A 12,110-nucleotide genomic window follows, 5' to 3' on the forward strand; every position below is an offset into this window, starting at 1 on the left:
AGATAATACAGTAAATAAAATATAATCCTTCTAATTTTGTAAATATAATAAACCACTTACCGTTTTACAGCTGAAATTCTCGTTATACCGCACGTACCGTCATTTCGATTATTAAATGTTTTATTGTTGTATTGATAACAAAATATTTTAAGAAATTGTATATTTACTCATTTTACCAAGTCAAAAATATATTGTTCTATTACATTAATGTATTTTAATATAATTCAGTAATTATATGTGGATAATTTTCACGAATTTTCTTTTTGAGACACAGCTTTATGCGTGAGAGCATGGACGCACTGTCGGGCGGCGACTTTCGACTAAAAGGGCTTACTTCAACGGTTGTAGGTACTGTAGTGGAAAGTAAAAATCTACGAGTAAAAGTTCCCGGTTATGATGTTGTTTTATGTGCACATACATACATGTCTAGCTGGGTGCGTAGTACTACTATGTGATCTGTCTAAACGAGATGAGTAGTATGTTATTATTACTACCACTATACAATACTATAAGTAGTTTTATTTACAATTTAATAATGAAGTTATTTACTACAATTGACGAACAATATTGTATTATTTTGTATAGGGTAGTCAATATATATAATGAAATAACTATACTTCTGTCGGTTTAATTATAATTCCTGATTTTGTTTAAGATTTCATAAAGAGATACGCAGTAAACACAAAATAATGTAATCACATTTTACTTACCTTGAACATTCAAAGCGTTCAGAACGAATTGCTAATATATAGTTGATATATAAATACAAAGTTGTTCGTTATTATATTTTACAACAGCCAATTTAAAGTGTAAGATGAAGGTGAATTTCTTGTTATATTTATTTCGTTTTATCTCAAGAATTCTCCACTTACTCATTTGATACGGACGTCCTGGAAGACGGGATTTCAAAGGAATAGAACACTTTGAGTACAAGCTACACTTTACAAAGTGCTGTTATATAATTTTACGAAATAAAAATCTGATGATATAGTATCATGAGAATATTACAGTTATCACGTACACGTTATAAATAAGGGTTTAATGTAAAAAGTATACCATAATCATAATAACTCATTAATGTCTCCATTTGGACAGGTTTCGAAAATAGGATGTAAAACTATTATAATACGCTGTATAAGTATTTTATTTCAATATTAGCACTGGTGTATGTTTTTTATTCTCAATCGTTTCTTGCGACATTGAGTGGTTAAGTACATCCTCACTGCAAAATCACACAGAGAAAGAACTGTATTAAGTAAAATATATATAATAATAGTAACAAAGAGCGAACTATTATACATGAATAAATGGGTTTCATTTTGAAAAATTAAGATTATGTTACAAATAATATATGTATATTATATCGATAACATTATAAGTTTATTGCGAAGCCATAGATAACAAATGTTACAACTAAACTAAGGTGACGTAACTAATGCTTTCGTCTCAATATTATTTGGATATTAATATACTATGAACTTTATAATTATGTATAACAATTACTTTTTAACGTGTAAACAAATTTAAATAATTTTTTAATGCAAATGCATCTTACAACAATGAATAGGCAACCGATGATTTTAATCGTCGTGAGTTAAGATATAAATAGTGAGATTACTAACTTTTATATCTTACGAGTAACGTGTTAAATTTAGAGAAATACCTATTTGATGCTTCTGACATTATTATAAAATTAAGTTAAATGCGAATTGAAAAAATAAAATTTTGTCAGTCATGTTAATAAATATATTTGTTGAACGATATTCGATCTTAACAAATTCCTAGTATTTCTATATTAGTAGATATAGATATAAGTGAATATTTTATAGATATCGCATAAAACTACCGCCAAGTATTTTGAACCACTTAATCGATATAGAATTGTAATCGAGATGACGAACAAAGTACGTCGAGTCGGATTTATCGATATCCGCTATCCGCAGTCCGTCGACGTTCTGACGAGACCACACATTGGGAACCGCTATTATTCGAGTTAGGGTGACCACGTTGTATTCCTTTACTTTTAAAATAGGATAAAAAATAATGAAATAACGTCTGTAGTATAGTCTCAAATAAGTTAGTCAGAATCCATCTATTGACGATTGCCATTAGTATCTATACGACATAATGAAATTTCGTCAAGCATTATCGAATACTGCAACAAGCCTCCTTACCTCTGTCATCCTCCGTCTCTTAGAATGATGTAAGTTTATATATAAGACTCAATGTCATATTTTTTAATTGTGAAATTTGTAGCTAGCTGTCTCACACGTGATATGAACGTGAGCATCACCACGGATATCAGTTATGCGTTGCAATTCTGAAGGATTAACATGTCATACCTCCAGTAATTTCACTGCTTTATCTCACCCTTCCACCGAAACATATACATTATAGTAGAATTACTAATTTATTTATTTCCGTCTTATAAAAATAACCTTATTAATTAATTATTTTTAGAAATTCTACATATTATATAAAAGACATTTCATAGATTGTTTGTTTAGCAAACACTTTCTTAAAAACATATTGCAGAATATACATAAGAATCTATAAAAGCAATTCATAATAGGAATCTTTTTTCCAATCGTTTAATTATAGCTTAATTGCGCGCTCTGACAGCCCTAACTGCAGGCCACCCCGTGCTGCCACGGTCTGTAATCTCTATTGCTTTCTTATTAAGATATTAACTACTGGTCGCAAACGCAGTATTAATGGCGAAGTCGCTGCACTGCTTTATGATTATGATTTGAACTGAACGAGGATGCCTCGGCCCGCTCTTTAGTTTGCAATAAATTGTCAGTTGCTTGTTTCTAGTATGTACCGGCACCGCAATTATTATATCGATATCGGGTTCCAGGGAAAAAAACATGGGTCGTCGGTAAAAATGAGAGGTATGATCGATGAACGTATACGACTTAGAGTCTATTATGATATCCCTAGTATAAATTATAGTATGCAAATGGAATAGCAAACACGCAGACGGCCCACCTGATGGTAAGTGACACCCCTCGCCTATATACATGAACAGCACTATCTATATGTCACATTATCATGTGACACCAATGATGGTACTCGTGCGATGCTATTTTAGAAGACGAAGGTGTCATGCCTCTTATTATCGACCTTTTCAGCATACGTTTTAATATCGACCTTAATTCTATGTATAGAGTATGTTCTTGTCCAACCGTCTTTTTCATAACAATGTAAATCTCCTCCAAATGTGTTTTAACAATTGGAGTACTTTGTCATTTTCTTTTAGGTGCAAGAAAATGATATAATATCTAAAATAGTTTTATAAGATGATTTACGTTTTTGTGAAGAAAAGTTATAAATATCTATATATTATAAAAATAATGTCCTTAACTGGGGATTCTCGAATTATACAGATCAAATGGCGTAAGATTTAATTTGCGTCGAATATTACACGAATTGCACTATTATATCTTTTGGAGCAATTTAAAAGTGCTAGAAAAAATTCTGAACCAGTCATTAAGCAATCTAATTGACAAATATATACTATACTATATACATGAATATACATGATACGAGATATAAGAAATACAATGCATTTCTCTATGTTATTAGTAGTGTAAGCGTCATTTTAACAAAACCACAAGCCAAGCTAACTCTACATACTTGTAGTTCCCGACCGTGCGGCAGTACTCGCATACTCCGGCAGTTACTGACATAAATCTAATGATAATAATCGAATGCAGCCGGTGCCGCATCTATCGACCAATATCGATTTATAATAATTAAGAGTCATGCCGATGACGTCAGCCGTGCTATGATTTACTTGTAAAATTTATTTATATCTACCCATCTCTATTTTACATACTACAAGAAAAAAAATATGAACCAAATCTTTGTGGCATTATATTTTAAATGCTTTTATTGCATCAGACAAAAAAAGTGACGAGAAATTGCTGAAGTTTCGTTGAAGAATATGCAGAAATGGTTTTCTATCAGTTTGAACTTCTGTCAAATTGCAAACGCATTATTCACAAACCTCAATACCTCATTTTTGTTTCATGCTCTTCTAGAAAAGGACATTAATTTCTTATTACAAATCGTGCTGTCAAGATTCCTTGATATACATTTCAATCCCAGTTACCACCATGTAATCTGGAATATTCGGGAAACTAAAAATAACGTTCCTACATCTTACGATTACACTATATTGAATAATTTCTTCATAGCCATATGGTTGTATTGATGAAGAAACAGATTTCAGAAATCGAAAACTCTTTCTCTCTCGGTTTCTAAAATCTTTTTCTTTTTCGGTTACCACTTACCATCAGTACATAATTTTTTTAGCTAGTAGGTATTCTTATTTTGAATCTAGTTTTAATGACCGCCTTAGTCTAGAAGAAATATGAATTACAAAGTGTCTATGTCTAATATATTCAGCTTATTGTAGTTGAGTTATCCAGAAATTCTAAAGCATCTGTAATCTAAGCTGCGTCGCAGCGATAATACATGAAATGTTTCGTTTTGCCTCGTCTAAACTATATTAGTTACTATATACCTATTATGTAGAAACTATTATATTTTTTTTTACATTTACGCCGTTAGACTAACATCAACTGGGCTTATTACAATAAAAAATGAAATCACGCGTCGACGTGTTCCCTGTACAATAAATCAGAATCAATAATCGGCCATAATCGATATTGCGCAGACATCGTCGATCGATTTATAATCGTCGCAAGTCGGGAAGTGTAATGTAACATGCCCATCCCTCAAACGGTAATGACCGCAGGATTTACTTTCTTCCCATCATAGATTGTCTATGTACCGGCCTGTTACAGCGATTTAGTAGAGAATTTTAAGTAGACAAAGGTGTTAATACTGATATTTTCATATAGGATAGAGCCTTTTATAATTAAAGATATATTTAAGGTAATAAAACAAAATCCAATATTTTTCTATTACTTTTACATTCAAAAATTGTATATTGGTTTAGATATATAGTTAATTAAGTATTATATAGTTTAGATAGATAGTCAATACAGGAAAGTATTGAGTTTACCACAATATCGATATTTGACCATGCCTATTATTTATATTCCATCATCTTAGATGGAATATAATAGGCATAATAAATAATAGTATTATTACATAATGCAATATCATTATGGAATATAATATAAAAAATAAATAATATAACGGTATATAAATAAAATCTAGTAATGAAAATATTCATAAAAATAATTCCATAGTATATCCTTAATCTCGCATTTAGAACAATCCAATAAAATTGAAACAAATCGAAACAAATCAGTTCATTGCCTCACTTACCCAAAAGGCTTTCGAACCTCGTTATCACGTGCCGCGGTGACAAATGGGCACCGCCTCCCACCACCGGCACTAGCATGTCCAGGAATTCATTAGCTTCCCTATTAATTGAGGGCTGGCCGAAGGTCCTCCCTAATAGCAAGCGGCGGTTCAAAAGGATATTTGTTACCTTTTTTATTTTATAATAAATTGCCTAATTTAGAAACATGCAACAAGTATTGTGGTGTGAATAGTGTGGTGGTTTAGTACACTATCGCACATACTAATGGTTACGGGTTCGATTTCTACATAATACAAAATATTGTTGTTTTTGAGAAGGTTTATATGAGTTTACATTAATATAGTATTTATATACATATGATATATGTATACATATTAAAAAAACATGTTGAGATCATTTAAACAGTTTTTGTCAAAGTTAACGTCCATTTTTGTTTCTATTTTAAACCCTATCCTCCAGTTAAGCAATGTTGAGGCTATATTGCAAACGGATCGACGGTCAAACGATTGTTACCACTTAACATCAAATGGGTCATCAGGTTGTTTGTCACTTAAGCTGCATAAAAATATTTTCGGCTATTTTGAACTTAGATTATTTTTACAAAATGATAAGATTATTCCCATCTTAATCATATTCATATAACAGACCTTTGCATTTAGGCATATGTGCATCGTACATATTATTTCCAACGACAAACTACATATACTGTTAATATCTTAAATTAGTGACAACATTTGCTATCTATCTATATAAATAATTGTAATTTTAAAGTAGGTACATATTAGAATACGGAACTTAGAGGAAAAAAAATAATTTAATAAACTTTTGCCTGTCTATGTAAATAAATCTAATCATAATCTTATCTGTAGACTATCTTTCTGTTTGTACCAGGGATATTATGGATATGAAATTTCGGATACAGGAATGATTATTATACCGGATACGGATACGGATGCGGATATGAAATTATATCGGATTATCCGTTAGTTTGGGATAATTTCGGTTAATTTTATTAATTTCGTGTCTTTATTAGGCTCCACCCCTATCCGATATTATCCGAAACTTTTATTTCGGATTCGGTTACGGTTACGGAGCTCCCTAACATCCCTGGTAATCTCTGAAACGGCTGGACTGATTTTGACGGTACTTGCACTCGCAGGTAGCTAGTGTCATAAAAAGCAACTTAAGCTACTTTTATTTATGGTATGTAATAACATTTTAATAAAAAAATAATGTTAAATTTCAGGCAGACTAAGTCACAATAACACAATTTTTATTAAATGTCGTGGTAATGAAATACATGTAGAGACATCTATTGAGAAATCAATACAATCTTTATATTTTATAGTGTGTATTTGAAGCTATTGCCATCTAGCGGGGAATAGCCATTTCTCAGTACTAACTTACTGAGTAACATATCTACTATTTTTGGCTAATTCATTTTATTAATTTATGAATATGCGTATATAATATAATTAGCTTTACCTACGGACCTATGTATTTGTGGAGTGGGAGACTTCACAATTAAAACGAATCTTTACATACCATTCGGAACCATGGTGTTTAATAGAGTACCTATGCCGAATATTCGAAAAAGCCTACATACAAACAGCGTGAAACTATTACCCTTCTTTCTTTAGTACTCTGTAATATGTATATAATAATAAAATCAAAATATAGGAAATAACCCCTGAATCAAAGATAATATCAATTAAATTGTAGCTAAAAACCATATCAATCACTTCAGTTTTCAAATAAAAAAACCGCTGCATAATCAGTCCATTTACAGAGAAAGAGTCACAGATAAATCAAAATTATGACACCCCTCTTTTAGCGCCATAGGTTAAAAAAAGTCTATCTGGACTTCTGGAGTATAAACATATTACATTTACTATTACACAAAACTTACCACAAATATGTAAGATCATATATAAAACTCTCGAATACGTAGCATAATTCAGAAAGTTGCGCAAGATGATTATCTTGAAGATGTCAATTTTTCGATAACCGACCTATTGAATTCTCTTATGTTATCTGAAACAAGAGTATCACTATCATAAGTTACGATTTAGTGCATAAGCGGATTGTGTTCCATGTAATCGTCTACCTTGTATTGAACGTGACAAGATTCGTGGGCAGTATACTGTGAACAGTGGGGCAATGGATAGACCTGGCACCAGTCGCCAATCCGTGGAGAAGATTGAAGTCTTCGAGGTACGAGAGCATGTTCCTTACCAAGCTGAAATAACCAGGGCGCCAGCAGAGTACGACGAAGAAAGTGGGGAAACATACGATTCCTGGAGCTCAGCCTGGAAATCCATCTGTCAGCTTTATAATTTATTACACCACATGCAAGTGGCAATCGTGGTATACTGTTTGTGGCATTTCGCTCTGACGTCATCACCTAACGGATCCATTACTAACTTACAACTGCACATAATCTTCGCGGGCACTGGTGTATGTATTATTTTTTTATGTATGTAACTTTAATGTAAAAAAACAGACGGCGTAACTGATGGTAACTGGTAACTATTGGCTATATACGTAAACAGCGCCATGGACATCACGTTACTATGTAACTTAAATGAAGTGTCTTACCTCCGTACTGTAGTATAACTGACTTATCTCATCTTTCAACCGAATCATATATTATTATGTAAAGTTGGTGTGATACATGATGGATATATTGATTAGTTGTGCTTCGTTATCATCCAGTATTTCAGTATACACTCAATCGTTTTTTTTATGATATAACAAATATATGCTGCAAACTAAATATCCAACGCGAATAGTCAAAATAGCTTATTAGTATACTTATGTTTAGATTAATATTCATTTATTATTGGCCAGTCATTGGTCCATGATAACATGATAAGATCCAATGATATCTTACGTAGGTACTTAGGATATATAAAATATATACTTATGATCGTTTATAACAGTTTTTTGAATATATATTTATAAACAAAAATTATTTTTTATAAACAATAATTTGTACCTGGATGTTGTCATATAGATATCGAGTGATATCAATACTCTTGTAGATACCTAGATAAGTGATGAAAATACACAATTTCCATCATATCTCGGTATATGCGTTTTACCATTTCAGTTTTTAATGAACATAGTATAATAAAAATTCTAGGTGTCACACCTGTGTTGCTGGTCATATATATTGGATCTGTAAAGGCCAGCTACGGCCAACAGCATTAAAGTAATCCGAATAAAATCAGGTTGGCAGTGCAGTGACCGCATTTGCCATTCCAGTCACATAAGAAAAGATGAAAACAATATAATAAATATTATTTCAGTACCAACTGTTCCTTGTGGAGGCTATATTGACGTTACATCGCCATAACTCTTGGTCATTCCAACTGTCCGATGACTCTAAACGCATCGTACACGGATGTCTGCAGCTCATTGGGTCGGTGTTCGTAATGGCTGGCACTTTTCTAGGTTTAGCTGATGTTAATATAAGCGTCATTACTCCTCACGGGATTTGCGGTAAGGATTATTTTTGTAAATATATCTTCACGAATTATTTTCTTAAGGACGATAATAGAATAGACTAGACTGCGCTAATAATATACGCTGGCTGGGCATCAATAGAATATTATAATAATAATAATCTCAGGACAATTCACACAGCGCCATCTAGACCCAAGTTACGCTAGCTAAAGCCAGTGTTATGGGTACTAGACAACTGATACATGTACATAGATTTTTTTTTGTAAATACATACATATTATACATAGAAAACACCCAGACCGATACAAACAATCATACTCATGACTACAAATGTTTGTGCCGTGCGAGGAATTGAACCCGCGACCATCGGTCGTAAAGCGGTGTGCTAGACCGCTAGACCACCGAGGTCGTTTATAGGATGAGTATGTATTGTCAGGTTAGTTAATCTTGATGAATTTCCCAGGAATTAACACCAATGGTTTTCAAGTATAAACTGCGCTCAAACACTCTACATTATTATTAAACACTTAACTATAAAGCATTAGAGTTTGTAATCATTTGACGGATTGAATTAATTGATTATACGAATTTTGCGGTATAATAAAAAAACAGAATGCATCTCTTGCTCAATCGTGATCATCAGATAACTCCCTATACCAGATAAGATTAAGTAATAGTATAGTAAATACTTGCTTGTATCTCAATATTACCAAACTATTTCAAGTAGTGCACTGGGTTTTCACTTTTTGAAATGACAACTGAATTTGATAAGTGTACCTAATTTTATCAATATACCTGGGCATAACACTTAAGGAAGACACAGTAGTTAGACACACCTTTAAAGTCGATGTCACGATATACCGTGAAAGATTTTGATCGCCAAAATCTGTTGTCAATAAGTACTTACATAAAAATATAAATGCAATAAGTGCCTATGTATTTTCTAATTTGTATACTGTTTGTTACCTTAACCTCCATACTTACTTTAACTTTAGTGAACGTTTCAAATGTAGTCTACGTCACGGATAATGAGGCACTATTGCTTAACCATACACATCCTATGTTTTGCTGTTTTGCCCAGGACTTTCTGCTCTATACATAAAACCCAGAGCTAATAAAACTGAATAACTTTACTGTCTCTACGTACATTATATGTTTGTCTGTTTATCTGTTCGTATGTTAATATGTCACGTCAATAGGACTGGAGTAATGAGTATGAAAGACAGTCTAAAGAAAGTTCTAAAATACTCGCTGTAAAAATCCGCTACCATTAACATGTCTGAGCTCACAAATATTGAATATAGCATGGAAGCCTATGTTCACTACTTCAAGTAGTACTCTAGTCGCCGAACAGTCAACACTAGCCATAGATAATATACTATACTTGAAAACACTAGCCTTCCAAGCTCTATTGAATGCCCGATGATGCCTCATTCAAAAGCGAAACATATGTATATCCAATAACGGTCATGATTTGATCACTAATAGAAAAGATCGTAATGCTTCCATTTGCGATGGTTAGGTTTTCGCACTGAATATTTGAGAACTCACGCATGCTAATGGTAGCGAAATTAAACAAATATAAAATAATTAACTGAAGAAGTGAACTTAAGCTAAATATCACCTAATTTCCTAAAATAATTACTGATGTAAAAAAAATAAGACAACGACATTTATTTAAATAAGTTCATAAACTAATGTATTTTGAATTAACTATCCTATATATATATCTTAAAAATATGTTTCATTCGCAGGTATAATTGCCTTGGGATTTACATTATTAAGCTTTTTATCGGGTATCATGGCACTATTTTCTTCAAAAGTACGGCTGATGGTGAAGAGTGGTCCTATGAAAATGGTGCATATGGCAGTCGGCCTGTTCGCTATATCCATGGGTCTAGTCACAATAGCTATGGGCTTCCATATGCCGGTCTTCAGTTCATCACAAGAGCGTCTGTCAACAGCACTAATAGTTTTTGTAGTTTTAAATCTTGTATACATACTTATACAGCCGATTGTTAATATAGTATCCACAACGAAACGTGTAATGTGACTAGTTGATGTTGAAGGCTCTACTGATAGTCACAGTACGGCTTAATATTTTTTTTATTATTTAGTAAATAAATTTACGTAATTATTGTACGATGATTTATATACAAATCTACCAAAACTGATGAGCAAATAAAAGTTTCATATGTTAGGTACCATCATACATTTTTTAAGTTGTTAATTGTTCTGTAATGAATGTGATTACTCCTTGGTGTCATTTTATAAAAAAAAATGATAAATAGGTAGGTAATTAATAGATGACAGAGTAACATAAATCACGCTCTGATCATGTACGTAACCTATAGCACGTATAAAATAATGCAAAACATTTTTTTATTGTTACAATTAAAAAATATTTAAATATAATTTAAATGCAAAATATTACTTTAGTCCTTAATTTGTAGCATTTTTAAAACATTGACAAAAAGTAAATATAAGTTAATTTAAAGTAATATTTAATTAAGATACTTATATTGTTATGTAGTATAATAATATTAAGTAAAATAGTATAAATGAACTTAAACCTACTTTACTACCTAAGGATATGTACGAGTGCTTGTAATAAATTTGATTTTACTATCGTTTATATTTTAGTTTTAATACATTATACGCCCAACTCTATAATGCAGGGAAATGGGGATTGTTAGTAATGCTGATTGATGACCTCATTGCCCGCAATGTAACATCTCAGGTTGACATCCACACGGTTCTACCTGGTAACCATCATATAAATTCCTAGGGAATTTACCACGTTGGGCTAACTCACCTGACATCATGCTCATCTTATTATTCTCCACTGGCGCAAGGTCAGCATATACCCACCGTTTATTAAAAAAATATTATTTTGCATACATTTTATAATTACGGGAATTAATGAAATATGATATTACCGCCATCTAGTTGCGCACATAGGAAATTGATATATTGAAATGGAAATAACTGTAGATATATAATAAGTCAAAGTAAACTTTACTAAAACAACCACAAAGCTATTATATAAATGTTGGCACTGCCGTAATAGCAATTAAACCAAAATTGAATCGAAGTAATAACAAACAAGAAAAAGTGGCATTATTTCATATAAAAATTGTTTTGTTTTAATTGAGGCGTGTTTTCTTATGCGGTTAATCAAATCAGTCCCTTGAAATTTAATCTTTACGAACAATTGCTTACAAAATATACGTGGTAAATAAACTGTTATAGGGATATATGTATTCATAAACGAATTCCATTTTTCATCCTATTTTTCAACCAAAGAGAATATAGAAGAACTAATGATCTTGTCACTTTC

The 12,110-nt window shown here is 32.0% G+C and overlaps 3 protein-coding genes across 4 annotated transcripts in view; 2 read left to right on the top strand and 1 right to left on the bottom strand.

Annotated features, from left to right (window-relative positions):
- The window catches only part of LOC131853862 (thrombospondin type-1 domain-containing protein 4-like), a 67,545-nt gene extending 67,254 nt beyond the window's left edge, over positions 1–291 (bottom strand). For both annotated transcript variants that reach the window (XM_059204932.1, XM_059204933.1), the window contains exon 1: positions 61–291. The gene's annotated coding sequence lies outside the window, so the exon portion shown is untranslated. The remainder of the gene's footprint in view (positions 1–60) is intronic.
- The window catches only part of LOC131853863 (proteasome subunit alpha type-4), a 182,936-nt gene that overhangs the window by 167,648 nt on the left and 3,178 nt on the right, over positions 1–12,110 (top strand). The window lies entirely within an intron of this gene.
- On the top strand, positions 7,463–10,823 carry LOC131853864 (uncharacterized). The gene is made up of 3 exons (XM_059204936.1): positions 7,463–7,759; positions 8,614–8,806; positions 10,525–10,823. The coding sequence occupies exons 1-3, from the start codon at positions 7,463–7,465 to the stop codon at positions 10,821–10,823; spliced, it is 789 nt and encodes a 262-aa protein (XP_059060919.1).

The sequence above is a fragment of the Achroia grisella genome, unplaced genomic scaffold (genome assembly GCF_030625045.1).
Source record: "Achroia grisella isolate CSIRO2021 unplaced genomic scaffold, CSIRO_AGI_Agris_v1 utg906, whole genome shotgun sequence".
Lineage (NCBI taxonomy): Eukaryota > Metazoa > Arthropoda > Insecta > Lepidoptera > Pyralidae > Achroia > Achroia grisella.

What these genes read in the sequence shown, in the direction of transcription:
- LOC131853864 (XM_059204936.1), top strand. Translation starts at nt 7,463, where the DNA reads ATGGATAGACCTGGCACCAGTCGCCAATCCGTGGAGAAGATTGAAGTC. An exon ending in TAATCTTCGCGGGCACTGGT is followed by an intron (nt 7,760 to 8,613) that starts GTATGTATTATT and finishes ATATTATTTCAG; the next exon opens with TACCAACTGTTCCTTGTGGA. An exon ending in TACTCCTCACGGGATTTGCG is followed by an intron (nt 8,807 to 10,524) that starts GTAAGGATTATT and finishes TTTCATTCGCAG; the next exon opens with GTATAATTGCCTTGGGATTT.